Below are 26,995 nucleotides of genomic sequence, written 5' to 3'. Positions count from 1 at the left end.
CCTGAATAGCTACAGACCTCTGCAATCCAGGTCCATTGCTGATAAAGGCTCGTTGTTAGATGATGTTCCTAAATACCCGAGCCCCTTCGCCCTAGGAGGCTATAAATACAGTCGCTGTACTACGGCCTTGTCGGCGATGTTAAAAAACCTCTTCTCCAGAAACCAATGGATGCATTGATGGCTGCCAATCAATGCAACAAGTACTTAGGTTGCTCACTCAGCCTAAGTGAGAGAGTTATAGGTATAACCTATAATGTGTTTATACGCACGATTATAGGTGGCACAATCGCCGATTTGACCCACCTACATAACTACCTGGACAGCAGATAACATGTCTCGTTTCATGCCTTCCATGTTCTATCGCCATCTCCATCAAAGGGAGCCATTAGACTGATGGATAAATTCATGCAGTCCTTTAACCCTTAAGCATAAATTTTATAGTTCTGACAATCCTGGTTGCTCACCTCGTTACGATAAGACGCTTGACAGATCACACGAACTATGCGCCATGTACATCAGTAGTCAGAGCCACGAGCTGGAAAATGATCGGTGGTGGCGGACTTCGCCCGATCTCTGCAACTATTTTATGCATGCAACAGGGGTGATTCTTAAGTACAAACTCCGTACCCCATAGTTATGGAGTATAAATAACTATATAAGTAGTGGCCGTTTGATCCCATCGATCAATGTTTCCTGGCTACTCGTCGAGCTGACCTCAATCAAAGTGCTTGGATCGATAATCTACGCCAATGGTTGGTGGTAACTCAGCTGTTCGGGGCTCGCGTGTAGCGCTGCCATATGCCGCCCCTTTGCCGCGTATAAGCCAGGAACACGGTGGCAGCGATGGAGATGACAAATACGAAGTTGTAATCGTTGGTGTAGGTTGTCCCCGACGTTTTGACATCACCACTCGATAAGTTATCTCTATGATTATACTTAATATCATGAATAGGCAGGGCCAGCTGGGTATACCCTCAGTCTTCTTCTCGCTCGTCACGGCTTAACAGATCGATCTTTGCTATGCATCGACCTCAAGCCAGGAAAGGTGATGTGTGGCCAGGCAGACGGGCTACAGCCTCGAACTCTGGAGGTCCTCAAGACCATGGGGTTAGCGGGCCCCATGCTGCAGGACGGATGCTATTTGTGGGAAATGATGGTTTGGAAGCCCTCCAAGGACCAGAATATCGAGAGGTTCTCCATCATTGATACCAGGATTGGCCCTGCAAGATACCCGCAGGCTATAACCATAAGCCAGGGAATCATCGAACAAGTCTTCGACGATGACTTAGCTCATCACTCGCAGAGAGGAATTCAACGCAACAGCAAATTAGTTGATATATCCCTTGATGAACTCGGCGATCCGGATTTCCCAGTCGTTGCAACTGTCGAGACGAACGGGGTGCCACGAACTATACGGACCAAATTCCTTGTGGGAACCGACGGTGCACATTCAAGTGTTCGGAAATGTGCAGGAATTCAACTCAACGGGGAGTCAATAGATGACTTCTGGGGCGTGATTGATTTCGTTGCTGACACTGACTTCCCGGATATTCGCAGATTTGGTCGAGTTCATTCCCGCAAAGGGACCATCATGGTTATCCCCAGGGAACAGACCGTGGATGGAGATTACCTGACACGCCTATACGTTCAAATGCCACCCCAGGAGGTGTCAGAGGATGTAGGCCTTCACGCCGAGAGCAATAGCGCAGAGCCGAGGAGATCTCGCAAGAGCCAAATTACGCTAGAAAAGATTTTCCAGCAGGTCTCTGAGATATTTGAACCATACTATATCCGGCCTAAGGCAGGTGTAGATATCAACTGGTGGACTGTATATCAAATTGGTCAACGAATAGCTGAGAAGTTTGCTATCAGAGATTCTAAAGGCTTGGGCAGAATTTTCCTCGCTGGAGATTGTATGTTGTTTTGTTGAATCTGAAATTCCTAGTTATGTCAGATGTTGCTAACTCTAAAAAATGGTAGCTTGTCATACTCACAGCCCAAAGGTTGGTTCTACCAAAAATGGAGCTCGTTAACCAGTTGAGTTTAGTTACTTAACTTAGTGTTCAATTTCGCTAACTAGAATATATATAGGCAGGACAAGGCATGAATATCTCAATGATGGATGCTCATAACTTATCGTGGAAACTTGCATACACAGTCAATGGGCTTCATCCCGATGTTGGCGATCCTGGAGCCCTCCTCAGGTCATACGAAGTGGAACGATACAGTATTGCCCAGCAACTGATTGATTTCGATAAGAAGTATTCTACGGGATTCTCCAAAAGAAATACTGGGGAAGAAAATGAAGTCCAAGCCGCATTGAAACAAAATTTTGAACTCTACGAACAGTCGGTAGCTTTTGCCAGCGGCTGTGGAATTGAATACCCAGAAAATCATCTAATTGATAGGACGTTCCCAGATGGATATAAAAATCCCGTTAGTGGAACTGACTATTTCCATGGAATACTACGGCCAGGAAGGAGGCTGTTGAATGTTACTATGAGGAGGTTTGCAGATGGACTTCACAGAGACATACATGACGGTACGTCGAGTGTCTGTTGTTGGGAGTATATGAGTTGTATCGGTTTGAACTAATGTATGGAACAGATTTGGTCTCTAATGGACGCTTCCGCATTGTCTGCTTAACTTCGACAGACCTATTAGATCCTGAGGGGACTTCTGTCAAAGCCATACTCTCAATTTTAACCCTTCTTCCATATTTTCCTCCAATTATTGAAGCTGTTGTGGTATACCCCCGCCTTTCACGGGACCTTGACTGGACTTGTGTTCCTAAGGAGCTAAAGCAGATGTGTGAAATGAGATTCTACAGTGGTTATGAAGCTGAAGACGTTTATAAGGTATACGGGGTTGATCCTAACGACGGCGTCTTTGCGGTTATCCGGCCAGATGGGTGTGTTGGGGTGGTTTCTAGGTTGGATGATATCCCACGGTTAGAAACATATCTGGAAAAGTGCATGAAGAAATTGGAGAAAGCCCCTGGGGCTCCCAATCTCAATTAGACAGCATATGGTACGAAATACTGTTTTTATAGAACTAATTTCCTTTTCCTTCCTTCTTAAATCCATCCAATATAGTATCAGAATCTGTCGCAATAATCTACAAAGGAACTTTTTAACTTATAGTCATGTGGGTATTGGATTGCAATATTCCGCCTCTACTGACTAGCTTGGATACCAATCACTCTATTGGCCGCTTCATCGTTACTGATGTCTTCTGGGACCACTCCAGCAGTTTTCAGTATGTTGATGACGCTTTGGATCATACCTTTGTCAGCACCTCGGGTACTCCCTTTAACAAACCGCACATCCTTAAGCCACTCCTTAGCATCTGACTCCGAGTAAGTACAACCGAACTCGCCAGTTCCAAGCTGTTGAACCACCTTTTCTGAATCAGCCCGGAATGTGGAAATACCCGAATCCAGAAGATTGAACAGTTGTGTGAGTCGGCTGTCCGATTCTGGAGATGGGAAAGTAGAGGTCGAAGCTGCGATCTGCCAGGACGGCCAAGGGGTAAAGATCTCTCCAATCTTTTTCAACGGCGGCTTCGGGTAAGCGGTAGTTGGCTCAAAAAATGGCTTTGTGGTAAAGTGTTCCCACATGAAGAAATCTGCCGAGGGGTTTGGTTGAGCATCTGGCTGCTCGGGATTATGCCCTGTTACTCCATCTCGTAGGGACGGGAACGGCCCTAGGATGGTGGGGTTAAGGGGTGATGTGGATGGCCAACTTTGCTGTTGGGCCAGGACGAAGGACATAATATGAGAGCCACTGCGAGTAATATTAGTAAAGATTGTAATTACGAGAATATATGATATGGAACTTACCTGCCCAGGCGGGACACCCCAACTCGGCCACCTTTGAGGTCACTGACACTCTGGATCTCGTTCCTGTCATGTCCCGTAACAATGGCCCACCTCAAGGGGGTATCAACCCATTGGCCAACAAGCTTGTAACCCCCATCTTTTTCTCCCTTCTCCAGCTGTTGTTTGCCAACTAGGCCTGCAACCCAGCCTTCAGTCAGGCCTATGGCAACGTCAATCTCATTCTGTCTTAAGGATGTTATCATGTGGCCTGTTCCGGACGGGAAGGAAATCAATGCGATTTTAAATGGAAGAGAAGAAGCCTCTGGGCTGTGAACAGCGAGGTGGAGAGGAGCTAAATAATGCTCTGATGATAGGTTAGGATTCGTTAGTAAAGAGCCGCCGTTCCTGGTATGTGGTGTAGCGGGGTAACATACCTGGGACATAGCCAATTCTTATAGTGTTGGGCTCAGAGGCCATGTTTATGAATATATCAAGCCAAATAACTACTTAGCGAAACGGAAAAATTTCCCTTGGGTTAGATAAATATTTCGAAGGCGATGCCTAATAGATGATCAACGAAGGGGCGGGGAAAGAATAATATGGATTCCCGAAGCCTTAACTAACTTCGGTTACTAAAGAAAGCTTTCTTAGCTAAGCTTTAACTAGGGATCATGGCTGCACATCCGTGATTTATGTACTCCGTATACCCGAACGAGGCGTTATAAGAGGATGACAACATAACTCCAATACGCTTAATTGGACTGCTGTCCACGCTGGATCCTGGTGAATTTGATTGGGTTATATGCATAGGGTAATTAATACTACACATCTCTTTCTTTACCTTCAAAACTGACAGTAGAGAGCAAATCACAATAACCACACCAAGGTAATAATACTCCACAACATGGGTTCTAGACTGAAAGTGGTGTCGGAGAGAAGTAAAAGAGAGTAAATACTGAAAGACTAGCATGTCGGCTGAATGCTAGTATCGCTTTTGGTTGATTGATAAAAACCTTTCTGATACATTGCCAATAGGATAAAGAGATAATCATTGATGCCGGATAATGTGCTGTTGCAGCTAAAGCAACCCTCAATTATCCAAGAGAAGTAGATCTTGATAAGACAAAACGAAGAAACTTCCATAGACCGGCAGCCAGGAGGCGGCGCATCACGTGACATAACTATATTAAGACGAAAGTCTTGGCACAAACACTTTAAATTCACGTCGGTAAAATTAAGGAGACAAGAAGCTATTTTTAGAACGACTTTTCTTTCACTTCGTGTTGGGCTTGTTTGAAGCGTTATTCGATTCTCGTAGGCAAGAGGCAAGCGGTTATTTCAAGACCTGAATTTGATAATGTGATACCCCCTTGAGGAGTGCATCGTATGAAGCTACATCGGATTCAGCCTTGCGCAACACACAGCAGCACTCTGAGAGCTCCAGAGAGTTACCCACACCTGAAGCCCAAAAAAAGATCAATTTACTCTGTGACCGGGTAGCTTGAGATTTCTAACATGGCTGGCTATAGCTCGTATCTTTATGCCAGGGGACTTCTCCCGCCTCGATGCCTGCAGATCCCTAGCCTTGCAATAGAATCTTGCATTATTCCCTCAAGAATATAAAAGTGGTATCCATCCATGGAGTTGTACTGGGAAACGAAGTTCGCTTCTATGCAGCCATAGCCATGACCTGGATGCATAATATCTCCCAATTTTCGCTGAGACTCTTCAAGCAAAGCACCTTAAGTTCTGCCCCTGGTATATTGGATGTTACTAGGGGAAAGCCTAGAAAATGGCAAAAAGGTTGGAGATTTACCTTATATACGGCTTCGGGCACAGGAATTCTTGTTCTCTGCTTCAATCTTGGACTCCTGATCTGGGTGTTACCACGTCATAATCTCATTAATGGACGTGGGGTTCTTTATGACGGCGACTGCGATAAGATCCACAACCTGAGCATTGTGCTTCACTTGGTGATAAACATTTTTAGTACCTTACTATTGAGTGCCAGTAACTACACTATCGTATGAACTCTAAAGATATTATCTCGTTGCATTTTACTAGATATGCTAATGCATTGATAGCAATGCTTGAGTGCGCCAACAAGAGCCGATATTGACAAGGTTCATAAGGAGCTGCGCTGGCTCGATATAGGGATATTGAGTGTTAGAAATTTCCGCCAAATACCCCGCTCTCGATCTATCTTGTGGATAATTCTGGTGCTGTCCTCACTTCCTTTACATCTGATGTAAGCCGGGTTATATTACACTATTATTTCAATAATCGAATAGCATATACTAATCCCATCACCTTGTAGGTATAACTCCGCCATTTTTGCTACGACATCGTCAAATGCCTATTATGTGTTTCTTGGAGATAAATCTTTTGGACACAAAGCTTTTGAGGGCCTTACTTTGATTCCGTCAAGGACACAAGTCAGTTCTATGGATTACTATGAGCATCATAAAGACTCTGCCACTGCGACGTTTGCTCGACTCTACAACAGAGCTCGGAACGGGACTCTGGAGAAATTGGATAACGCTGCCTGTATCGACACGTACACGAAAACATACCGAAATTCTTATGCCAACTTACTGTTAGTGACGGATAATCCGCACAATTACAGTGCGTATACATACGTTGGCTACCAAGAAGTATACAGGCCTGTGACAGGATATCCGCTCCATTGGATTTGCCCCGATGAATATGATAGCCAGGCTACTGGCTGCCAGTCCTACTTTACAAATACCGCACCTGAAGCAATAGCTACTCACTGGAAAGTGTTAACCCAATCGATAAGGTACTGTCTCGTAGAGGTTACTCAACCTCACTGCAAACTTCAGTACAGCCTCCCATTGACTTTGGTTGTCATGGTATTTATTGTGATAAAGGCTATCACTATATGCTACGTTGCTATCACAATTGACGCCCCTATCCTGACGATTGGAGATGCTATCTCCTCCTTTCTTGAAAAGCCGGACATAACCGTAAGAGGGAAATGTCTACTTTCGATGAAGGACCTAACGGAGCCTTCAAGCAACTATAATCCGTATTGGGTGCGCCGAAATCGCTGGGAGTTCATCCAGACGCCTAAAAAATGGCATTCCGCCGTCCCAACTGGGCGATGGTTCTTTGGTATAATGTCGTATGTTGTACCTCACCTCTTATGCCATGCATTTCTATTAACTATTGGCTTTCGTTTTGTAACAGGTATTGTATCTCTATAGCCTTTTGTGCTTTTCTCTTAGGAATCGGGCTAAGCACCATGTCGAGTAAAACCGGGATTTGGGCTGCTGGCTTACAAGCACTCGATTTCCGTACCTTGATAAGTGCAAATTTCTGGCCTACGTCATTGATATCCAACACGCTGATAGCTAATCTGCCACAGCTTGTTTATTCAATCATATATTTTGCATATAACGGCATCCTCACAACCATGGCTATGTCTGCAGAATGGAGTAAATACGCGACTCAGCGAAAAGGCCTCCGAGTTTCTGCTGCACCGAGAATAGCACAACGAAGCAAATACTTTCTTTCATTGCCTTACCGCTATGCTATTCCACTTATGGCCGCGTCGAGCATACTACATTGGCTCATATCCCAAAGCCTTTTCCTGGTAGGAGTTGAAGCGTACGACCAGAATCTCCAGCGTGATCCCGCATCAGACATCAGCGTATGCGGCTACTCACCAACTGCTATTGTCTGTAGCATCTCCCTTGGAATGGCAATGGTGTGCTGTTTAGTTGGCTTAGGATTCAAGCGCTTCAAGTCTGGCATGCCAGTTGTGGGGAGCTGCAGTCTAGCCATTGCTGCTGCGTGTTTCCCTAATCCTAGTATACATGACCCCGAGCAACAGGCCGGGTCAACCTCTGATGCGGCATGTTTTCCACTGAAATGGGGGGTTGTACCTTGGAATGAAAGGTCAACTGGTCATTGCGCATTCTCAAGTAGGGAGGTTACTATGCCTATAGATGGAAATTTATATCTTTAATTGGTTTGATCTTTGGGTTTTCGATGCCGAACGCTTCAGATGGTCAGGAAAAACTGACCTCTGTCTCTATATGTATGCATGATTAGCTTACCGCCCCCATAAATAGTGGCAACCTCAGTAAGCTCATAAAATTAAAATCACATCTGTATAGAGATATATAAACAGAATGCAGATAGCATGACCCTCTAAAATGAGCAACACCCTAATCTTTATGACATCTGCATATCCGATGATTTCATACCCCATCTATCAAGTGATGGGAGATCATTCGTTGTCCATGAACGCCAGTCCGCAAATGTGTAAAACTGAAAGCCCAGGTATATATCACAAAAACACTGGAACACTCCGCATATCCTGAACGCCAGAGGAATTGTACCGCCGCTGAAAAAGAAGTAACTCATCTTCATAGCATCTCCAAGGAGCCAAGAGATAAGAACCGAAGGTCGGAAGCCCTTACATGATCGTGAACGCTGATTGGCGACTATTTGTGGAATGGGTAGGAAAGCTTCGACACCGAGCCCGCTAAACCCGAGTAACTCAATGTATGCTGAAGACCGCGATATTGGAGGAAGGAGAGTATGAATGGCGAGAAGTGTTAGAGTAAAGTAAGCAAGGAACATCCAATATCTATATCAAAATCACATTAGCGCCTGGAAACCCCCGGGTTATCATTGCATGTTATGGATAGACAGGATAATGACGTACGGACGGGCTGACTTCCATTGCCAGAATCCATATGGTCTAACAAAACCGGGCTCTGACCCCTGCCCGATGAATGGAGTGTGCTCGACACCAGAGGAAGGTCGATTATCGAGAGCAACTTTAAGAAGCATAAGTTGCACGCCGACCATCGATATCGCCTGTATAAGTAACGGAGTCGAATAATATGACCCAAACCAGAAAAATACTCTATATAGTAAACAACCATTAGCTTGCAGCTTTTCTCCACTTCAACATGCCCCGGAGCTATCGGATAGCGTGGAATTGTGACGTACTTGAATATAGAAGCAACGAGCATAATCAATGGTATATCTAAGGAGAAGCCGGTCGAGGTCTTTGTCCGGTGTATGCTCATGATCTGATCCGCGTATGAAAGGACAGGGGAGAGGACAAGTCTAGTAGATATCCAGCTGTTAGTAGGTGCATCATAGGCAATATCATCAGAGCACGCGACCAAAATCGAATAGCACGTACAATGGCGGAGCCCCATAGTCAATTATGAAGGTAATAAACGACATCTTAAGCAGATACGGCAGATGTATCCAAGCCTTCAAGCCGCAGTTTTACTCCCTCCGAGCGCTACAGCCAGTTCGCTTATCGATGTTCGTTCAGTCGCACCAGTGACCGACGCTCACACCCTCCAGCTCATTTCCTTCTGTAGGTCAAGGGTAATATAGAACCGCTCGATCGCAATTCTGGGAAATCTAATCGATGAATCCCTGTCGATGTCTCGGGTGCTGCGGGTATGGGGTAGAGTGGTTTGTTTATAATGGTAGAGATGTTGGATGGGCCATGAGACGGTCGTCCGGGGTAAAAAGCAAGTTATATTCTATGTTGGGCCGGCGCGGTCGCATTTGGCCTCAGTTTGACGAAACTTGCGGACCCTCGAGAGCTCGTCCGGCTAGGTTGTTGACCCTGGGGAGAAAAGTTTGCGGTGGATTATCTAATGTTCCTCCGACGAACTTGGCAACGTCATACCGTCGTCAGCTTGCATATGAAAACTGCGAGGATGGAGAAGCTGGCGCCTCGTGTGAAGCTTTAGGCAAGCGAAGAGCCCGAAGACCATGGAAAGAGAGACAGGGCGTTGCCAAAATGTTCCAATTTGATGTTTCACAGCTGCAAAATAAAGATGCAGACAAACATGATCGCTACATATAGTGTAATTCAAAAACACCAAAATAAACCCAGAATTATCTCTATCAAAATACACTAATTGCTGTAAAACTGCCATCTATAGACATGGTGGTGATGGTGAGCAACTATGCAAAGTCGATCTTCCATGTCTTGGCGATGGAAACCCCAGGTTTCTTCACAGTTGCATATGCAGCTTTGCCGTTCTCCGCCTTATGCCAGTCCATGCTGGCCTTGATACCGGACTTTGCGCCGTCTTCAAGTACCAAAACGCTGTCCTTACCCTCCCAGCTGCTAGGGGCACCCACAATAACGATCTTCTCAACATACACTTCAGCCATAGTTTTAAGGTACTGATTTGTTTTGGGGCCGCTGGTACACTGATCTGTAGAAGAAAGGCTGGCGTCTGAGAAAGAGAATTGGCGATGGATATATGCTCCTTCCTTATAGTCAAAAGTTTCACCATCATCGACATACAGCTCGCCTGCCGCTTGGCCCTTACTGTCAAGAACCACGATAAGTGTGTATGGGTCATATTTCATCAGCCCACTGCTTCGTCGTGGTCGATCTTTTCTCGGAATTATGTGACCGCCTTGCATGAGCATGGGGATTTTCTCCAATGGTGCGTTGACGGTATGCTTCTTGTTGGCCCCCTGGTAAATGGTCAAATCAAAGTAATCATAGTACTTCTCTTCATCGGAGATGTAAACATCAACGCTAGTAGAGCCTTCAGTAACAACTGGCTTGACAAGGAGGCCGGTGTGACCGAGGTAGAACTGGTCATCCAGGGCAAATCCTTGTTCATCTGATGGGTGAACGTAATACTGTGGCCGAAGGATTGGGGAGCCGTTGATGGAAGCACGGTGGAACGCAGTGTACCATGCTGGCAGAAGTTGATACCGGACCCTGAGCGCCTGTGTAATGATGCCTCGGTATGGCTCGGCAACCATGTACGGCTCTCGCCTACGGGTGTCTATATGTGCATGAGCACGGAAGAAGGGGTAGAAAGCAGCTGCCTGGTACCATCTGGCCAGAAGCTCCTTGCTTGGGTTACCGAAGAATCCTCCGACATCCGCTCCGGCAAAAGGGAAACCAGCAATTCCATTATTAAGAATCATAGAAATCGATGCAGCCAGGTGACCCCAGTCTGCCAGGTTATCACCAGTCCACATAGGGCCCAAACGCTGAGATCCGGCAAAGAATGACCGAGTGAGGACAAATGGGCGCCTGATCTCTCCCTTTTTACGTTCAATGAGTCCATGGTAAGTGGCGTTGATGAATGTCAGTCCATTGACATTATGAACATCACGATGCTCCCAATTATCATGGTGGATGTTGTCCTTTGGCATAGTTGTCTCAGGCCCGTTGAAGACAGAAGGTTCATTCATATCATTCCAAACCCACGAATTGGATGCAGTTCCCTTAAAGTTTTCATACTTGAAGAGATTCATCCACCATTCCACAGCAGCTGGTTTAAAGCAGTCGACCCAGTGAGAAGATCCAGGCCAACACCATCCCTCAAAAATCTCTCCGTCCTTGTTCAGAATGGCAAGTCCCTTCGCCTTCATTTCATCAACAATATGGTAATTTGCCTCGGCCTTGATATGTGGATCAATGATATAGACCAGCTTGCGTCCGGAGTAATCAAGCTGTTTCTGCATGCTAAGCGGGTCAGGGAAAGTTTGAGGACCCCAAGTGAAGTACTTCTTGTCATCGGTGTATTCAATGTCAAGCCAGATAACATCGTATGGTATTTGGTACATATCAAACTTGCGGTCGACATCCTTAACGTCTTCGTCAGTTACGTAGTTCCAGCGGCATTGGTGGTAAGCGATAGCGAACTGCTGTGGGAGTTGAGTAAAACCAGTGAGTTCACCATAGGTCTTTGAAAGAGCATCAGGAGTTGGACCAAGGAATACAAAGACGTCCAACTGTCCGGCTTCCGAAAACCAATGAGTTTCGGTCGTGGTCTTTGCCTCCACTCCGATAGACATGGGGTTGGGAGCAATGGTCGATTTGACGATATCAACCCATGTCTCAGCGGTATTTAGCCAGAAAACGCCAACCGTAGAATCCTTTCTGTGAGCGTGCATGAAAGGAATTGACCCATATAGAGTCATTGGGCTGTTTAGCTCATACTCAAATACATCCGAATTGTACATTCGGTATGGCTCCGTATGCTGGCCCTCACCGCCCCTGTTTATTTGGTCAGTAATGGAGAAATAAAATAGCCATGAAAGAGATGGGACCAACCTTGTTTGCTTCAGTGACATGGAGTCCGCATGCTCAGGGATTCCAAACACATGCTCGTAGCCGGGGAAACTGATATCAAGACCAACACTCTCCGGTCCTCTAGGCTTGGTATCCGTGTTTCCTCCAAACGACTCATCCCACCAGGTGCTATCGTCCACGGCATTTGCGTCTTCAGTCTCAGATTCAGATCCAGGCTCAATGATCTCGTTTCTTGGCCTCCATTCCTCAATGTTGAGAAGACCTTTGGAGTTTAGCTGTACCTGAGTCTGACCATCTCTCTGGAAGTAAACTTCGAAAGGTGAATGTTTTATGACTGCCTCAAACTTCAGATCTGGGCCATACTGGACCTTGGTAATACCAGTGGTCTTGTCGGTATGAGACTCAGCGGAAGAGCTAGGTTTCATTTCACCAGTAATTGCCCATTTCGCAGCCTCATTATAACGTTCTTTCCTGATAGTGCTGTCACGTCGTAACTTGATGTCTCCTTTCATTCGTCGTTCCTCATCGATTGTGATGCGAGCTGCCCCAGATTCCAGGAAGGAGGCTACCAACGGGAAACGCAATTTCTCATTGTTCCGTACGGTCTTGATGACGGTTCCAAGCAGCTGACCATCCGAGAAAGTTAAAGAGCCGGCTTCAAGCTCGAAAGGAGAGGTCCATGCAGAAGCCTGGGTAGCTGCGTTGTCTGCATATTGCCGGTTGCGCTTACAGAAGCCAGACTGGGAGCACGTCTTGAAGTTTTCATGCTTAACCATCACTATGCGGCTTGCACATTAGACAGACAGCTTCGGTTTACGCATACAGAGCCCGACTTACCTGCTGGAACAGCAAGAAATGAGACGATGGTGACTATCACCAGGATGAACGACCATCGTGGATGGGCCCGTAGCGGCGCCATGATGTGCAAAGGAGAGTAACACGAAATGAAAACAGAAGGAAGAAGAAACGCTTTGCTTATTGTCGAACCATTGGGCGTGCTGGACGCTCCACCTGCAGCTTCTCGCTGTCTTGAAGCTGTCTTGCGGCCGTGTATCTGTCTCTTTCTTCCGTCTTGATGATGCTGAGGTTGAGATGGAAGATGCCAGCGAACGATGAAGCAGGGGCAGTCTTGGCACGGGAGACCAACCCAACACCGCCTTATTTTCTGCCCCTCCCTAGAAAGCGTCCCGCACATAAATTCTGCAGCTTCTTCTCTCCCGCTTCCTTTCTGTCTACAACTTCTCACCAAGGACAATTGACAGTTTTCATACAAGCCAGCTCACTCTCATTCTCTCAAGATGTCTACCGAACAGACGTAAGTGCTATTTACCTCTAAGGGAACTAAAGCTAGATGTTGGACAAGCTCTTACTTTTGATGCTAGTTTCATCGCTATCAAGCCCGATGGCGTCCAGGTATGGCCCGCATTGTATCACCAGCACAGCACCCAGCAGCTTCGATGGCAGCTCGTCAGCGATATATAGCTAATCTGGATGTTCCCAGCGTGGCCTCGTTGGCCCAATCATCAGCCGCTTCGAGTCTCGCGGGTGAGTTAGAGCTGCCGCAATACTTACCCCTCCCTGCGGTATAGCGTTAGGAGGCCAGTGTGCTGACTGAGCGTTAGATTCAAGCTCGTTGCCATGAAGCTCGTCACTCCCTCCAAGGAGCACCTCGAGACTCACTACTCTGATCTCTCCAGCAAGCCTTTCTTCAAAGGCCTCGTCACCTGTGAGTCGGCTTGTGCCTCCGCCACTTCATAGCCGGTGCTAACACCTATCCAGACATGCTCAGCGGACCCATCTGCGCTATGGTCTGGGAGGGCCGTGACGCCGTCAAGACCGGCCGTGGTACGTTGTTCCTTCAGTTTTTCGACCTGCAAAACATTCAGTGTCACTAATAGCATAACGCTGCAGTCCTTCTCGGTGCCACCAACCCTGCTGACTCCGCCCCTGGCACCATCCGTGGTGACTACGCCATTGTGAGTTGAACTCCAGTCGTCAAATGTATGGACTCTCTTTGCAACGAGATCTAACAGCCAATCCCTAGGATGTCGGCCGCAACGTCTGCCACGGCTCCGACAGCGTCGAGAACGCCAAGAAGGAGATTGCTCTCTGGTTCAAGGAGGGTGAGGTCCTCAACTACAAGCATAGCCAGTTCGACTGGATCTACGAGAAGGCATAGATACCCTTCAGCGAGTAGTTCCTCCTGGGGCGTTTCGAAACGGCTGTAGCAGAAGAGGAGAGCAGCTTGATGAAACCAAAAAAATGAACAAATAATAAATCCATTCTAAGGTTCAATTGATCAATTCTTCTCCAGCCTTATCACGTCGAATGAGCAGGTATATGGGGAATGAACAATGCTTCGTCTCTATCTTCCTTTATTTCCAGAGGTCAGCCGTCCAATGGCTCGTCCAACAGGTCCAAGAACTGTTCTCGCAAACCATGGAGTTGCCCATATGCTCCAAGCAATCCTCACTGGGAGTAATGCTTTGGTAATCGCGTACGCTGTAGCAAATTCCAGTATTAACCGTAGACCTTGATTATCTTTTGCAGTAAGCTCGCTCGCGCTGTCTTCAGCCTGTATTGCCTTCGCGTCCATGGTAGATATATCTTCGGCATCTTGTACCCATCCTCGCTTCCGAAGCCATTTTCCGAACTTCCTGACTCCTTCATCCACAAGCGAGGTTCCATCTGAATTGCCCAGAGATGGCAGCCATCCGCCATAATGGAATACCCCAGCAAGACCAAAAAGTGGTACAATAGCTGTTAATTCGTGAAGGATAAGGAACGAGGTTATGTGTGTGACTGGAGCATCGAAAAGGGGCGTTGTATAGGACCGAAGAAACTTTGGAAGGCGGTTATTGAACGATTGGAGCCTCATACGCATTCGAGAGGAGGATTGGGATTCGGAATGGACTTGTCGGCGTAGGATAGGGCGCAATAGATGGTGACTGTTATAGGTATAGGAGGATGCTCTTGGAGTCGCTCTCCATGCAACAGCTGAGAGAGCCATTTCAGGGCGGGTGTCAAGCAAACCAGCACAAATCAAATAATCTAGCTAGAGAATGCTTTCATAGCATTTTGACTAGCCTTATAGCCTTTTCAACACTGTCAAACGTCATGGATATACACAAGTGCTCAATTTCAGTCTCGCTCAGCTTAGCATGAAACAACACGGAAGACCTCGGCAAGTTATAAATAGCACTGTCAATACTCCGTGCCGATGAGCGCGGAGATATCCGACGGGGTTCCTGCACAGATTTTGGAATCTGAGCCCGTCAGAAGCTTAACAGAGGTCTGAAGTTAGAAGGAAAGGACCTTTATCTTCTATAGCAAGTAGATGAAAGCTGCAGAAGCTGCCGTCGATCTCCATTGAACGGAAGAATCGGATGACTAAGCAGCTAGTTAGTTAGCTCGGCTGTTGCAGGGTTCAACTTTGGGCTTTGGGCTTTGCATTGAAGCCGACCTTGAGAACTCCCGCGGTAGAAGAAAGAGCCGCTGTAGTATTATATTTCCACGGAGTCTGGTCCTGTGTCCTGGAGAATATTTTGCCTTCTGGTGTTACCCGGATAGCTGGTACCTAGATACATCAGCAGTGTGGGGGATTCATTGCCGAGATAGTTATTATTCAAATACCTGCCAAATATATCTTGGGCTGCCACCAGAGATAGCAACGGAGGGAACCAAAAATATTACAGATTCAACCTATAGCCATGGAGAAGATATCAGACAAGATAAATGCCCTTCCCCAGGATGCGCACTATTTCTCCCTGGAGTTTTTCCCTCCAAAAACTCAGATGGTGAGACTTGCCTCTAACCCCGCCATAGCTATCAGACTTACTGATTACCACCTATAGGGATCATCCAACCTCCAAGCCCGGTTAGAGCGTATGTCCCAGGCCCTACGGCCTCTGTTCGTGACAGTCACATGGGGTGCTGGCGGAAGCACGGCTGCCAGGTCCCTTGAATTGGCAGAGATATGCCAAAGACAACTTGGATTAACGACATGTCTCCATTTGACCTGTACGAACATGAACCGGACATTGATAGATGAAGCCCTGGAAGAGACAAAGGCATTAGGTATCCGGAATATTCTTGCTTTGCGTGGTGACCCGCCACGAAGCGAGGAGTACAATATAGATGGTGAGGACGACAGCAATAAGGATTTCAATTATGCAGTGGACCTTGTGAGATATATCCGAAAGAAATATGGTGATTACTTCTGCATCGGTGTCGCGGGATACCCTGAGGGTCATGCGGATGAGTCTCATCCAGAAGTGCAAGACCCGTTGAAAGATTTGCCTTACTTGATAGAGAAAACTCAAGCTGGCGCAGACTTCATCATGACCCAGTTAACGTACGACATCGAAGCATATAAGAAGTATGAAGCCTTGCTCAGGAACCATGAGTCCGGAACTTTCAAGACCATCCCTATTATACCCGGCTTGATGCCCATTCAAAGCTATCACACTCTGACCAGGGTTACTAAGCTGAGCCATGCCAAAATTCCTCCAGAGGTACTGGCAAAAGTTGAAGCTTGTAAGGCTGATGATGAGGCTGTGAAGCAAGTTGGTGTCGATATCGTGAGTGAGCTTGTAGAAGATATAAAAAAGATTGCCACGCCTGGGCATCGCGGCTTCCATTTCTATACCCTCAACCTGGAGAAATCAGTATCCTTTATTTTGGAGCGGTGCAAGTTGATTCCTCCATCATCCGAAGCGTCTAGCGATAGCGAGCTTGATTTTGAGTCCGCTGTCTATGCCGCTTCAGGTGCATCAAACGGTGTTGTAACTCCCGACGGCAGATCAACAAACGTCAGCCGAATGCGGGCTTGCTCGATGAATTCACAACCTCACAACCGTGTCATTGTCGATAGACTCACTCGTGCCTCTGACAGATCTGAACGAAGTTCTACCGTACATGAAACTTCCGCGCAAACGGCAGGGTACCCTGCCCTCAACCCACCGACTCGTAACACCGCCCTGCAAATATCTGAGGGTCTTGGTTCTCTAGGACGAGAAGCTACATGGGATGACTTCCCCAACGGTCGATGGGGTGATGCCCGTTCTCCAGCCTTCGGTGAAATCGACGGATACGGACCATCACTCCATGTAACGGCACAGGTAGCTAGGAAATTATGGGGCACCCCAACCTCCAGAGATGATATCAGCAACATCTTCAAAAGACTATTATCCGGTGAACTGCACGCTGTTCCCTGGTCTGAAGGTGGGGCTGGTGAAGAAGGCGGCCTTAACCCAGAGACCGCCACAATCAAAACCGAGCTCCTTAAGCTGGTCGAGCGCCAGGGATGGTGGACGCTTGCATCTCAGCCAGCAGTTAACGGCGTACGTAATGACCACCCGGTATTCGGCTGGGGACCTAAAGGCGAAGGTTTCGTGTTCCAGAAGGCTTTTGTCGAATTTTTCTGTCCAGGGGAAGACTTCCACGCAAAACTAAAGCCTTTGCTCCAGAGTTACGGCCATGATGAGTTCGCCTGGTTTGCTACGAATTCTAAGGGAGATTTTGAGTCATCTACCTCAACAGAAACATCGACGCCGTCACCTCCAGATCCTGCTGAAGTCCCTTTTGATGCAGACCCATTGACCGAGCTGGATAATGGCAGCGTCAATGCTGTAACCTGGGGTGTGTTCCGCAATAAAGAAATCGTTACCCCAACTATCATTGAGGCAGTGAGTTTCCGGGCATGGGGAGAAGAAGCGTTTGGCATTTGGGAAGAATGGAGACGCGTATTCCCTCGAGGAAGCGCAAGTGAGAAGCTTATAAGGGAAGTTAAGGATAATGTATGGTTGGTTTGCGTTGTTGGCCAAAACTTTGGGGCCGGTGGGGAGGTTGGAAAGGAGTCCAACGATGAAGATGGGAAATTACTTTGGAAGGTATTGGCTGGGGAACAAACGAAGTAATTGGTTACGGCATTTGGAATAATGAGCGATGGACCTTTAATCAATGGTTTAAGCGTTAACATACAGACGTCAGTCACAAGTATCTAGAACCATGCAAATTCTCCAAGAGTTGGCATTGACCTATTTGTCGTACAGGGTTTAATTTTGGATCGTGACTAATTTATTGGATTAGGTAGCAACGAATCTTAACTTAAGTCTCATTTTCCCCGGCCCAATCCTAGGTGTAACCGAAAAACCAGCAAGGGGATGATGGCCAACCCATTTGATGGGATCTAAGTACAGATGAATGGCAAATAAAATACAACCTATGGGATGTACCTAAACATAGGGGCCTGATCGGCTAGAAGGGAAGTGTCCACTTCATCTAGAGGATTTGGCTTGCCGTATTCCTTGTTTCTCCGGGCGTTAACAATCCGATGCCGAATGTATAAGATAACAGACGTCACGAAGCTCAGACACAAAAACGAGAGGACAATGGCATACCCTCGTATGTACATGGGGCCTTCATGCTCGGGAAAACTTTTGCTAGCGAGGATGCTTAGGCAATGTCCCGCAATCACAATCATGCATAGTGCCATTGCTTTCTTTGATTCTGCACCAGCGTTGTCTGACACCCATTGCACTTCCAGCGGTATGCATGGAAAAATGCCAGTGACAAGTAGGAATACACCGCCAAGGGCAGCTTTGGGGTTTTCTTTGGCTGGGAACGTATACATCAAGGACACTCCAATGATGGCCAAAGCAGTTCCTCCGATGATGAATGGGCCTCTTGCTCGTAGCCTGTCTGATAGGAGGCTGAAGCTAACCATGACCACCCAGCCGGCCATGTACGGGCCAATAGTCATATACTGCGCTGCGGTTTTTGAATATCCAAGGGTGTGAAGGATAGTTGGTAGGAAGATTGAGATCGTTGCCAAAGATGCGTCATGTCCCATTTTGACAAGGCAAATGGCGTATATCTTCCAGTCCTTAAGTGCGGCGATAACATGTCTCATGACAAGAGAATTATGGCCCTCACTCCGTTGTCCTTGATTCATTCGGCGGATCGCAATTTGCCTCTCCTCTTCATTTTTGAAGAACTTTGAGGTCTCTGGTCTATCGGGCAAAAAGAACAGAATCACAAATGCGAAAGCAACTGTTGGAAGGCCTTCAACCAGGAAAAGAACCCGCCAATGGCCGATGGTAGTGTGGATAAGCGATATTCCATATGCCACCAGTCCGCCAAATGCGCCTGAGAAAGCCGACATTCCAACGAACAGGCATGTTCTAAATGCAAGTTCGCTGCGTGTGTACCACAAGGTCAGATGGAACACTGCCGTGGGAGCAAAAGCGGCCTAAATCGAGAACGTTAGTCGAGCTGTGATTATTTGTATTGGACAGCTCTTCATATATACCTCGAAAAAACCAATGAAGAACCGAGATGTAGCAAGGCCAGCAAAATTGAATGCCCCAGCTCCGGCTGTAGCAGCTATGCCCCATCCAATAACTGAGACGAATATAAATCTCGAGGGATGAAACCGTTTACCCCAGAGGGTGAGAGGAATGGCGAATATAATGCTATCTAGAGTAAGCCAAAGTCATTATATCAACCAACCCGAGGAATACGGCAAACACTGACTATCCAAAGTAGAAGATGCTAGCAGCCCAGGAGAAGTTTGAATCGTTTCCATCCAACGCTTCTTCTACTACTCCCTGGAGCTTTGCATTCCCTAGGTTTATTCTGTCGAGATATGCCTATCACATGTCAGAAACTGACAGCGGGTATAGAGTGATTGATTGGCAAGACCAACCAGTAGATATAGTATTGCAAACTGGGGCATCATTATCCAGTCTTGACGCCGTACGAGTTTTCTACCGGAAAGTCAGTAACAGTCAAGGCGTAGTAGCTCAATATTCTACACAGAGATACTCACCTTTCAATCTCAGCCCTACGCTCATGGGACGAGCAAGACGATTTTTCGTCACTCTCATTTCCTTGAGCCCCTGAAAGTTCTACATCTTCAATAATGTCTCTTGCTTCAGCAGGCTTCTCGTCTCCCTGGGACAACGCCATATCCACACAGTATCTGCTCGTGGAGGGCAGCGAAGACAGCAGTTACGCGGGACATCGGCAGGGAAAGCCATGATATAAGTACTCCATACACTACAGAAAACAGCCAGATTGACCGCTTATCATTGCCAACTACCAGGATGGGCTTGATTTCAGTCCCGATCCGCCATATTTTCGAGATCTGCCGTTGTCCCGTGTAATTCGCTGGCAGGTTCACATCTCACCCCTTGCCAAGTGCGATGGCTGCCGATGATCGACGTGCTTGTCTCTGCCGGTAGACCTGGAGATCAGGCCGCGGAACTCTCTTCGACGGATAGCGATGACCGAGTTATCCTGGTTAATATATTCGTTGCAACGTCATGGGCTTTAGATGTTGCAAGGAGCGACTCGACACCTGACGCACAAGGGTTAATTGCCTAGGTAGTTAAATAGTTATGGGTCCAGATATCTATCTGCAGGGTCACCATGTCTGCATGTTGGTGCCCTACCTACTGCTGGCCAGTGTAGTCATAATCATATGTCAGCACCTCTTTGCATGGGAGTAGTTACTTCTCTAGACTTATACCATCTACCCTCGAATACTAGTTACACTTATATTTAAAAAGCACTAATTATCTGAAGAGGCAGGTAGAGGAGGCGGTAGGACAACTACTAGGTACCTAGGTACCTGCAGTTACCTCCATGAAAAATGAATATAGGGAGAAAGTATTATTGGCGGCGATATTATTTAACCGTATGTTAGCAACTGCATTTCCACAACTCAACTGGAGTAAATATTGATAACTGAACTTATCTCTACACCTGAACATCAACACTTAACTAAAATGGCCATTTCAATCTCGCCCGTCCAGCCCGGGGACGTAGATTTTCTTACACGAAAAGTTGAATACCCTGCGCATCTAGATGGCCCCCTTTACCGCGTGATGTTCCCACATTCACAAAAGCTACGTTGGGAGGAGGAAGAAGACGAAATAAGGTGGACGGCCGATGCAATTCTAGAGGCGATTCATAGAGAAGATGAAGTTCTATACAAGGCGTGTGGAGATGATGGGCTGCCTGTTGGGTTGATCGGCTGGACGACCAGCGCAGGAGCATCCGCAGAGTTCATCCAAGGTGGCCGTGCAGTTAAACCTGGAGTAAGGAAAAAGCGTGCTGGCACGGCACCTCCCTCGACTCTAGATATGAATACATTGCTTGCTATATCCAAAAGACTGAGGGAAGAGAGACGAAGAGTACTCCAGAGTTACTATAAAAATGAGATGTACCGTAAGCCAGCAAGCAATATATTTGTATAGCTATCTATGGACTTTGCTCACGTTTCCCTCAGGGATTACCTTTAAGACTGTCAACCCAAATCATCAACGCGAAGGTGTTGGATCTACACTCATGGAGTCATTCTGTCGTAAAGTCGATGAAAGTGCTGCAGACGCCTTTGTTATGTCGTCGCCGGCTGCTGTGAGACTATACTCCAGATTCAGGTTTAAAACAGTTGGCACTGTAGAAACAGAACAAGGAACTTTTACCAGCATGTTCAGAGCGTCGGTTTTGCCCTGGAAAAGGCTGTAAAGACAATCATCTAAGCAGCCCTGCATCAAAATGACATATGCCAAAGTTTCTGGGTATCAAACGGGCGTTCTGGAGTCAGGGATAGGCAGCATGTCATTTACTTCGTACGATACTATGAGGATGGGAAATGTCGTCAAGTAAAGCCGGTATATGGATGGAAATGTGTGTGTTGCCACACGCCCTAGAGAGCCACCAAAAAGACCTGGTTGGGCAAGGAGTGTATGACAACAGCACGGTCATTAGTGATTGGGCTGAGATATTATATGCTAGAGAAGCAGACTACAGGCTTGCTTCTATCATATGGCATACAGATGCATCACTATATCTTTTCGGCAAACCCACGTTCTTCGAGCTCCTCGGCCCCAGCATCAGGAGTAACTATAGATGACTGAGACTCCAGCAGCTTTTCAGCAACACCATCGAGGCGTCCAAAGACCTTTGGATTGCGCTTTTCTCCCGGCCCGGTTTTAAATTGATAACCTCGCATCCTAGTGATCGGACGGTTAGCATTGTGATTATACTATAAAAGGGGTAAACACTCAAGAGCCTACCTTGGGCCTTGTCCGCTGGGCTCGGGAAACTCCGACATATAGGTGCGTTCAAAGGACTTTACGTCTTCTTCGAATGTTCCGCGTTCAATACTTGTTCTAACATCAACAAAGAATCTATCCATAATTGCGTGGTTGTGAATCTGAAGCAGCGTCCAAGCAAGCATTTCTTTTGCATTGAGCAGGTGGCGGAGATAGGCTCTATGGTATGTCTTGCATGTGTAGCACTGGCAATCGGAGACAAGTGGTGAAGTGTCGCTGGAATGAACGGGCAGTAGCATATCAACTGCCAACGGAGACGGTGACGATTTGTTTTCATCTCCCTGAGCAGCCCATTGTGGGAAGACAAAATCAAGAGCGAGTCCTGCATCAGACGCTGTTCCGATAAATGGGATTGCTGAAAGATCTAGCCCAAGTGATACGCCCCTGAGTACTTCCTGAGGGGTGTTTGGTTCACCAAGAGACAGTCGGGGTAAATGCCACAGTGTTTGAGGGACCAGCTCGATTGTTGAAGGATCCCATATCGCAAAGCCAGAGACCGCATCGGCCATTTCTTCCTCTAGATCCCGCAAGTATATAGTTTGCCGTTCCCTTTCAAGCGGGAGAATTGGTGCAAAAAAGGAGGTTCCAGCAAGTCGGTTGCCTATGTCTGCAGGTTTAAACAAGACGTCTATAGCCAATTGCGTCCATGCGTGTGTCCGATCAACCATTTTCTCCCGTCTTTTCACACCCGGCTGCCTATCTAGCACGTCAGCCAGGCCAATTGCAATATCTGGTTTTAACGACTTGATAGAATTTTGATATTGTTCCACCTCCAGTTGCTGGTACCCGACTGAGGTGAGAATGGTCACTGAATTGACAGAATTCGAGTTTGCCGTGGCGACTGGAGGAAGCCTCCTGGGACCAAGAAACAGCAGATATTCATCATCGAAGGAGAGGAACCTCCGTAGAGCAGACTCTGACTTTCCAGCTGGTGTAGTATATATTGGAGGTGTTTCTTTCAATGAGCTTCTTTCTATGACTGAACTGCCCCCGCGAGCAGAGACGTTAGTAAATACGCACTCAAAGAAAATAGTTAACCAACCAGATCATTCACGTACAATCTTCAAGAGCAACATATAGACTGCCTATAGACATATGTTCTTTTATATTATCGTGGCTAACATGTGGTAGCACCCCTCTTGATGTGATGGGCAAATAGCCCGGAGTCAGTATTGGCTTGCGCCCGACCCTGCATAGTCTCCCTAGCCGCGGAGCAAGGTGTGTAGGCTGGTGCGATAGTAGACTGAAGCTGAGCATTTCCTCAGGCTGATCGGACGGTATGTCAGTAGCCATGTTCAGTTATATAAAATAGTGAAAAGACGTTGGCTGGACTTTGCGACTTTGCGATCGCCGGCTCTTTTTCTCTTTTCTTTTTGGAGCTAGCAAGAAGTTGACTTTTGGCCAAGATGACGATAAATAATTATAACGACTAGACAATCTACAGCCAGCGGGACATATTCTAGCTATTCGACAAGCTTAGTGTATATATAATGGACATGACGCTGGAAAGTGAAGTTCAAGCTACTAGACGAGGTGCTCTGGTCGTTGTGGAAGGCTTGGATCGCGCAGGAAAATCAACACAATGCACAAGACTGCACCAGTTCCTTGTAGATCAAGGACACAAGGCGAAATACATTCGATTCCCAGGTGCGTCAAGGCAGGTTGAGCATTAGTGAAGCCATACTGATGGTATATCAGATAGAACTACATCCATTGGCAAGATGATAAACCAATATCTTCGTGCGGAAATACAGCTTGACGACCATGCGGTCCACCTGCTCTTCTCCGCAAATCGGTGGGAGGCCGCTGCACAGATACGACAAGACATAGAGGCCGGGATTACCGTTATCGTTGACCGGTACTCGTATTCTGGGGCCGTATACTCGGCTGCAAAGGAGAACAAGGAACTGCAGCTTGACTGGGCATGGCGGCCTGAAGTCGGGTTGCCTCGACCGGATATATGGTTCTTTTTGAACATATCGACTGAAGTTGCGGCCGCGAGAGGGGGATATGGAACAGAGAGATATGAGACTGTCAATCTGCAACAGAGAGTTGGGAAACTCTTCCTATCTTTGTCTGGGCTGAAGGGAAATGAAGATATGAGAATTGTTGATGCAGGAAGGGAGATGGATGAGATATCTAGTGATATTCGGGATGAAGTGCTACAGACGATGACCAAAATTGATTCTATAGGGCCACTGCGGAGGCTTGATGCTTTGGTGTTTACGGAGACAGGAGACAAGAGCTCTTCATAGACGGCAAAAGGAGGCATTATCATTCTACTATATCTACGTCATCCCAGTCGTCAATTTTCCCTTTCACTGGTGGGTTTGATATTGACTCATGTCTCCGCTGATTATTGATGTGCAAGTCAGGCTTGAACGTTGAAGGTCCAAAGTCATCATCGTCACTACTTAGCAGGTCGATAGGGCCTTGGTGTCCGGCATCGTCGGATAGTTCGTCCCTTGCGTCCTCATCTTCTTGCACTTCTTCTAGCGAATCTTCGTCATCGAATGACCTTGTCCTACTGTTATGAATCCTGAGTGTCATTTCTCTCATGAGAATATGCCAATCAATGGTTGCGTCACAGCCTGGACACCGCCCATTGACTGGAACAAGTCCATTGCTAGAATCTTCGGACTGTATAAAGCTGGAAGAGAGGCACAGGAGATGTGACGCACATCGACATGCTTCAGACGAACACACCACGACGAGGTCATCATTCAGCCGAAGACGGTCATGGCAAACGCCGCAATTAAGTCTATCTCCAGCATCCAGCAGAAATCTAGCCTTCTCCTGATACGACCCTAAGCTTTTCCCCAAAACATCGAGTTTCTGAAGGGCAATTTGAAGCGGCAGGCCTTCCCGGGACAAGGCTCCATCATCGAAATCAGTCTTAAAGCTGATATGCTCTGGAATGAATGTATTGGCACTATCAACCCAGCCTTTCCAGGTACGATGAACATCCTCCTTGAAAAACCTTACTTGCAAGGGCCAGCTTGAAAAGTACGGTGAACGCAAGAGAACGTGTAAACGCGCCATGATGCTTGTCATTGACTCTCGGGGGTTGCTTGACTTTTTAGCCAGACGTCTCCCAGTTTTCGGACATATTCGAACATTGATCTCTATTTTGTCGGTGGTAGCATGGCGAGAGGCTTGTGTGTTCTGCCACGCCCACCTAGCATGTTATATACAATCAGTTCAGCTATCCAAAACAACGGCTGAAAGGAACTATCTGTAACCAACGTACTCGAACTGCAAGGCCGCTGTACGACTGGTAAAACCACTGACTATCATGACCATCTCCCACGGCCGTAGCTTTTCTCGGTGGGTTCTGTGTGCCCCTCCCTTGATACGGCCGTTATGCTGTGCAAGTCGGCGCGCTGGGTTAGGAGTAGACCCGATGTAGAGACTGGCATGGCGCACTGTAGAGCGAAGTAGATATGCACAGTAGAAGGGCGGAATGCCCTTTGCGGACTCTCTGCTGCTGCCTGGAGCAGGACTTAATCGGGGTCGCTGTGGCATGAATTTATAGGGTATTTATTAATGGTTGAAATAGATTAAATAGTTAACAGTTAATAGTCAAAGGAGTATCCGTAAATAAAACAAAACATGTATATCTTTATCACTAGTTAGTGTATCGTCTCATCATTAGCCATGCTGTTTGGTGCTTTGCTGTTGTTGTTTATGTTGTGTTATTGTTTATTTATTTGAAAGGCGCCTGGCCAAAGGCTTGGTCATGTGACACCTCCTGGCGATGACCTCAGTCAAGCTTTGACGGCACCAAAATCTCGCTGCGCTACGGGAAAGATGTAACAAGCAGTGGTTAGGGGCCGTCTCTGAGCGCGCTTACATTGAATTCGCCCTAGTAAAGCGACCCTTAGCTTCGACAAGCAAGCAGGGCGAGCTCCTCGGCGCTTCATCGTGCGACTTTTGCTCGCTTTCTCCCGCTGGGCCCCCTTGGAGACCTAGTAGCCAATTAACTAAACGTCCAAGTCCCGAGTCCGGCCCCAGAGTGGAAGAACGAGAAGACGCAGTTAGGAGAAAGTCGGAGCAAGCCAGAGGCTGCGAGAAAAGGGCTCCAATTGGCATGGGATTATGCTGCATAGCCTGTGCCACTGGTTCGCCAGCCATTCCCCCGAACCTTTCCCAGACACAATGTCTGTACCCTGCGCTCAGGCAGCTATCCTGGGGCGTATGAAAGCGTTGTAGGAACTAATCCGGCAGTAGTAGTACTTATAATCTCAGCAGTCGTTAGTTGACTAGCGACTCCGTAGTTCGTCTTGACTAGCTGTCGAGCTCTCGAGGATCCCTTCTACCTGGCTGCTCCACATCGTTATACATAAGTACAGCCAGCCGAGGCTAAGCAGCGCATCAGAGGACAGATACTCACCTGTACGCTGCAGGCACAAATGCCATCCGCCGTAGGGGCGTCAGACTGAATCTCTCGCCGCCGTCGCCATCAACTCCGTCATCGTCATCATCATCATCGTCGTCGTCGTCTTCGTACTTCGCTTCTTGGGTCTGATATCGTCAAAACCAAAACTGAAAAAAAAAAAAAAAAAAAAAAAAAACTCAAAAAAAGCAACACAAAATTACATGATTACATGACTAAGCTGTAACACTGTGACATGACTAAGCCAAAGACGCCTGCAGCAGAAAAACCATCGCCGACCTTCGACTTTCTCGACTTTCCGACCAGAAAACCCGTGGATGCAGCATCGTCGACTCTCTACGCCCGCGACCCTCGATGGTATGAGACCTCAGACACGGTCCAGCTTGTCCCTCCGCGACTGTTGACCGACCTGGGATCGCCGGAACGTCCCCCAGTGCGCCATTCGATCCTCGCAGCTGAGGAATACACAGCAACCTGCCCTGCTCTGTTCCTTTTCCCTTCTTCCCGTTCGGTCCCCAGGAATCGCTCCTAGGGCGTCATCTATATAAAACCCTCGATATAATTCACCTACGGCCAGCATA

The 26,995-nt window shown here is 47.2% G+C and overlaps 13 protein-coding genes across 13 annotated transcripts; 6 read left to right on the top strand and 7 right to left on the bottom strand.

Moving 5' to 3' along the window:
* Positions 1-749: 749 nt before the first annotated feature.
* Positions 750-3,020, top strand: MGYG_04235 (phenol 2-monooxygenase; the record flags this gene model as incomplete). The annotated part of the gene is made up of 5 exons (XM_003174013.1): positions 750-878; positions 953-1,913; positions 1,981-2,003; positions 2,092-2,542; positions 2,608-3,020. 5 exons carry the CDS (start codon positions 750-752, stop codon positions 3,018-3,020), a joined length of 1,977 nt encoding a protein of 658 aa, XP_003174061.1.
* Positions 3,021-3,175: 155 nt separating this feature from the next.
* MGYG_04234 (hypothetical protein) lies at positions 3,176-4,297 on the bottom strand (the record flags this gene model as incomplete). Its single annotated transcript, XM_003174012.1, has 3 exons — positions 3,176-3,785; positions 3,842-4,184; positions 4,255-4,297. The coding sequence occupies 3 exons, from the start codon at positions 4,295-4,297 to the stop codon at positions 3,176-3,178; spliced, it is 996 nt and encodes a 331-aa protein (XP_003174060.1).
* Positions 4,298-5,505: 1,208 nt separating this feature from the next.
* Positions 5,506-7,811, top strand: MGYG_04233 (hypothetical protein; the record flags this gene model as incomplete). The annotated part of the gene is made up of 4 exons (XM_003174011.1): positions 5,506-5,844; positions 5,905-6,068; positions 6,138-6,965; positions 7,031-7,811. 4 exons carry the CDS (start codon positions 5,506-5,508, stop codon positions 7,809-7,811), a joined length of 2,112 nt encoding a protein of 703 aa, XP_003174059.1.
* Positions 7,812-8,020: 209 nt separating this feature from the next.
* On the bottom strand, positions 8,021-9,049 carry MGYG_04232 (PQ-loop repeat-containing protein 1; the record flags this gene model as incomplete). The annotated part of the gene is made up of 4 exons (XM_003174010.1): positions 8,021-8,438; positions 8,517-8,720; positions 8,807-8,926; positions 9,006-9,049. The coding sequence occupies 4 exons, from the start codon at positions 9,047-9,049 to the stop codon at positions 8,021-8,023; spliced, it is 786 nt and encodes a 261-aa protein (XP_003174058.1).
* A 741-nt stretch (positions 9,050-9,790) lies between these two features.
* MGYG_04231 (neutral alpha-glucosidase AB) lies at positions 9,791-12,813 on the bottom strand (the record flags this gene model as incomplete). Its single annotated transcript, XM_003174009.1, has 3 exons — positions 9,791-11,858; positions 11,916-12,672; positions 12,732-12,813. 3 exons carry the CDS (start codon positions 12,811-12,813, stop codon positions 9,791-9,793), a joined length of 2,907 nt encoding a protein of 968 aa, XP_003174057.1.
* A 379-nt stretch (positions 12,814-13,192) lies between these two features.
* MGYG_04230 (nucleoside diphosphate kinase A) lies at positions 13,193-14,073 on the top strand (the record flags this gene model as incomplete). Its single annotated transcript, XM_003174008.1, has 7 exons — positions 13,193-13,209; positions 13,277-13,307; positions 13,396-13,439; positions 13,517-13,620; positions 13,674-13,739; positions 13,806-13,870; positions 13,939-14,073. 7 exons carry the CDS (start codon positions 13,193-13,195, stop codon positions 14,071-14,073), a joined length of 462 nt encoding a protein of 153 aa, XP_003174056.1.
* A 186-nt stretch (positions 14,074-14,259) lies between these two features.
* On the bottom strand, positions 14,260-14,904 carry MGYG_04229 (hypothetical protein; the record flags this gene model as incomplete). The annotated part of the gene is made up of 1 exon (XM_003174007.1): positions 14,260-14,904. The coding sequence occupies one exon, from the start codon at positions 14,902-14,904 to the stop codon at positions 14,260-14,262; it is 645 nt and encodes a 214-aa protein (XP_003174055.1).
* A 700-nt stretch (positions 14,905-15,604) lies between these two features.
* On the top strand, positions 15,605-17,812 carry MGYG_04228 (methylenetetrahydrofolate reductase 2; the record flags this gene model as incomplete). Its single annotated transcript, XM_003174006.1, has 2 exons — positions 15,605-15,691; positions 15,749-17,812. The coding sequence occupies 2 exons, from the start codon at positions 15,605-15,607 to the stop codon at positions 17,810-17,812; spliced, it is 2,151 nt and encodes a 716-aa protein (XP_003174054.1).
* A 305-nt stretch (positions 17,813-18,117) lies between these two features.
* MGYG_04227 (hypothetical protein) lies at positions 18,118-19,865 on the bottom strand (the record flags this gene model as incomplete). Its single annotated transcript, XM_003174005.1, has 4 exons — positions 18,118-19,146; positions 19,207-19,369; positions 19,431-19,532; positions 19,726-19,865. The coding sequence occupies 4 exons, from the start codon at positions 19,863-19,865 to the stop codon at positions 18,118-18,120; spliced, it is 1,434 nt and encodes a 477-aa protein (XP_003174053.1).
* Positions 19,866-20,686: 821 nt separating this feature from the next.
* On the top strand, positions 20,687-21,428 carry MGYG_04226 (hypothetical protein; the record flags this gene model as incomplete). Its single annotated transcript, XM_003174004.1, has 2 exons — positions 20,687-21,128; positions 21,190-21,428. 2 exons carry the CDS (start codon positions 20,687-20,689, stop codon positions 21,426-21,428), a joined length of 681 nt encoding a protein of 226 aa, XP_003174052.1.
* Positions 21,429-21,747: 319 nt separating this feature from the next.
* On the bottom strand, positions 21,748-23,311 carry MGYG_04225 (queuine tRNA-ribosyltransferase; the record flags this gene model as incomplete). Its single annotated transcript, XM_003174003.1, has 3 exons — positions 21,748-21,916; positions 21,980-22,997; positions 23,077-23,311. 3 exons carry the CDS (start codon positions 23,309-23,311, stop codon positions 21,748-21,750), a joined length of 1,422 nt encoding a protein of 473 aa, XP_003174051.1.
* Positions 23,312-23,508: 197 nt separating this feature from the next.
* MGYG_04224 (thymidylate kinase) lies at positions 23,509-24,273 on the top strand (the record flags this gene model as incomplete). The annotated part of the gene is made up of 2 exons (XM_003174002.1): positions 23,509-23,665; positions 23,717-24,273. 2 exons carry the CDS (start codon positions 23,509-23,511, stop codon positions 24,271-24,273), a joined length of 714 nt encoding a protein of 237 aa, XP_003174050.1.
* Positions 24,274-24,292: 19 nt separating this feature from the next.
* MGYG_04223 (hypothetical protein) lies at positions 24,293-25,543 on the bottom strand (the record flags this gene model as incomplete). Its single annotated transcript, XM_003174001.1, has 2 exons — positions 24,293-25,196; positions 25,269-25,543. The coding sequence occupies 2 exons, from the start codon at positions 25,541-25,543 to the stop codon at positions 24,293-24,295; spliced, it is 1,179 nt and encodes a 392-aa protein (XP_003174049.1).
* Between the last annotated feature and the right edge of the window lie 1,452 nt (positions 25,544-26,995).

Source organism: Nannizzia gypsea, genomic scaffold (genome assembly GCF_000150975.2).
Source record: "Nannizzia gypsea CBS 118893 supercont1.3 genomic scaffold, whole genome shotgun sequence".
Lineage (NCBI taxonomy): Eukaryota > Fungi > Ascomycota > Eurotiomycetes > Onygenales > Arthrodermataceae > Nannizzia > Nannizzia gypsea.
Note: the sequence above shows the minus strand (reverse complement) of the source record. Positions and strands in the feature narration are given on the sequence as shown.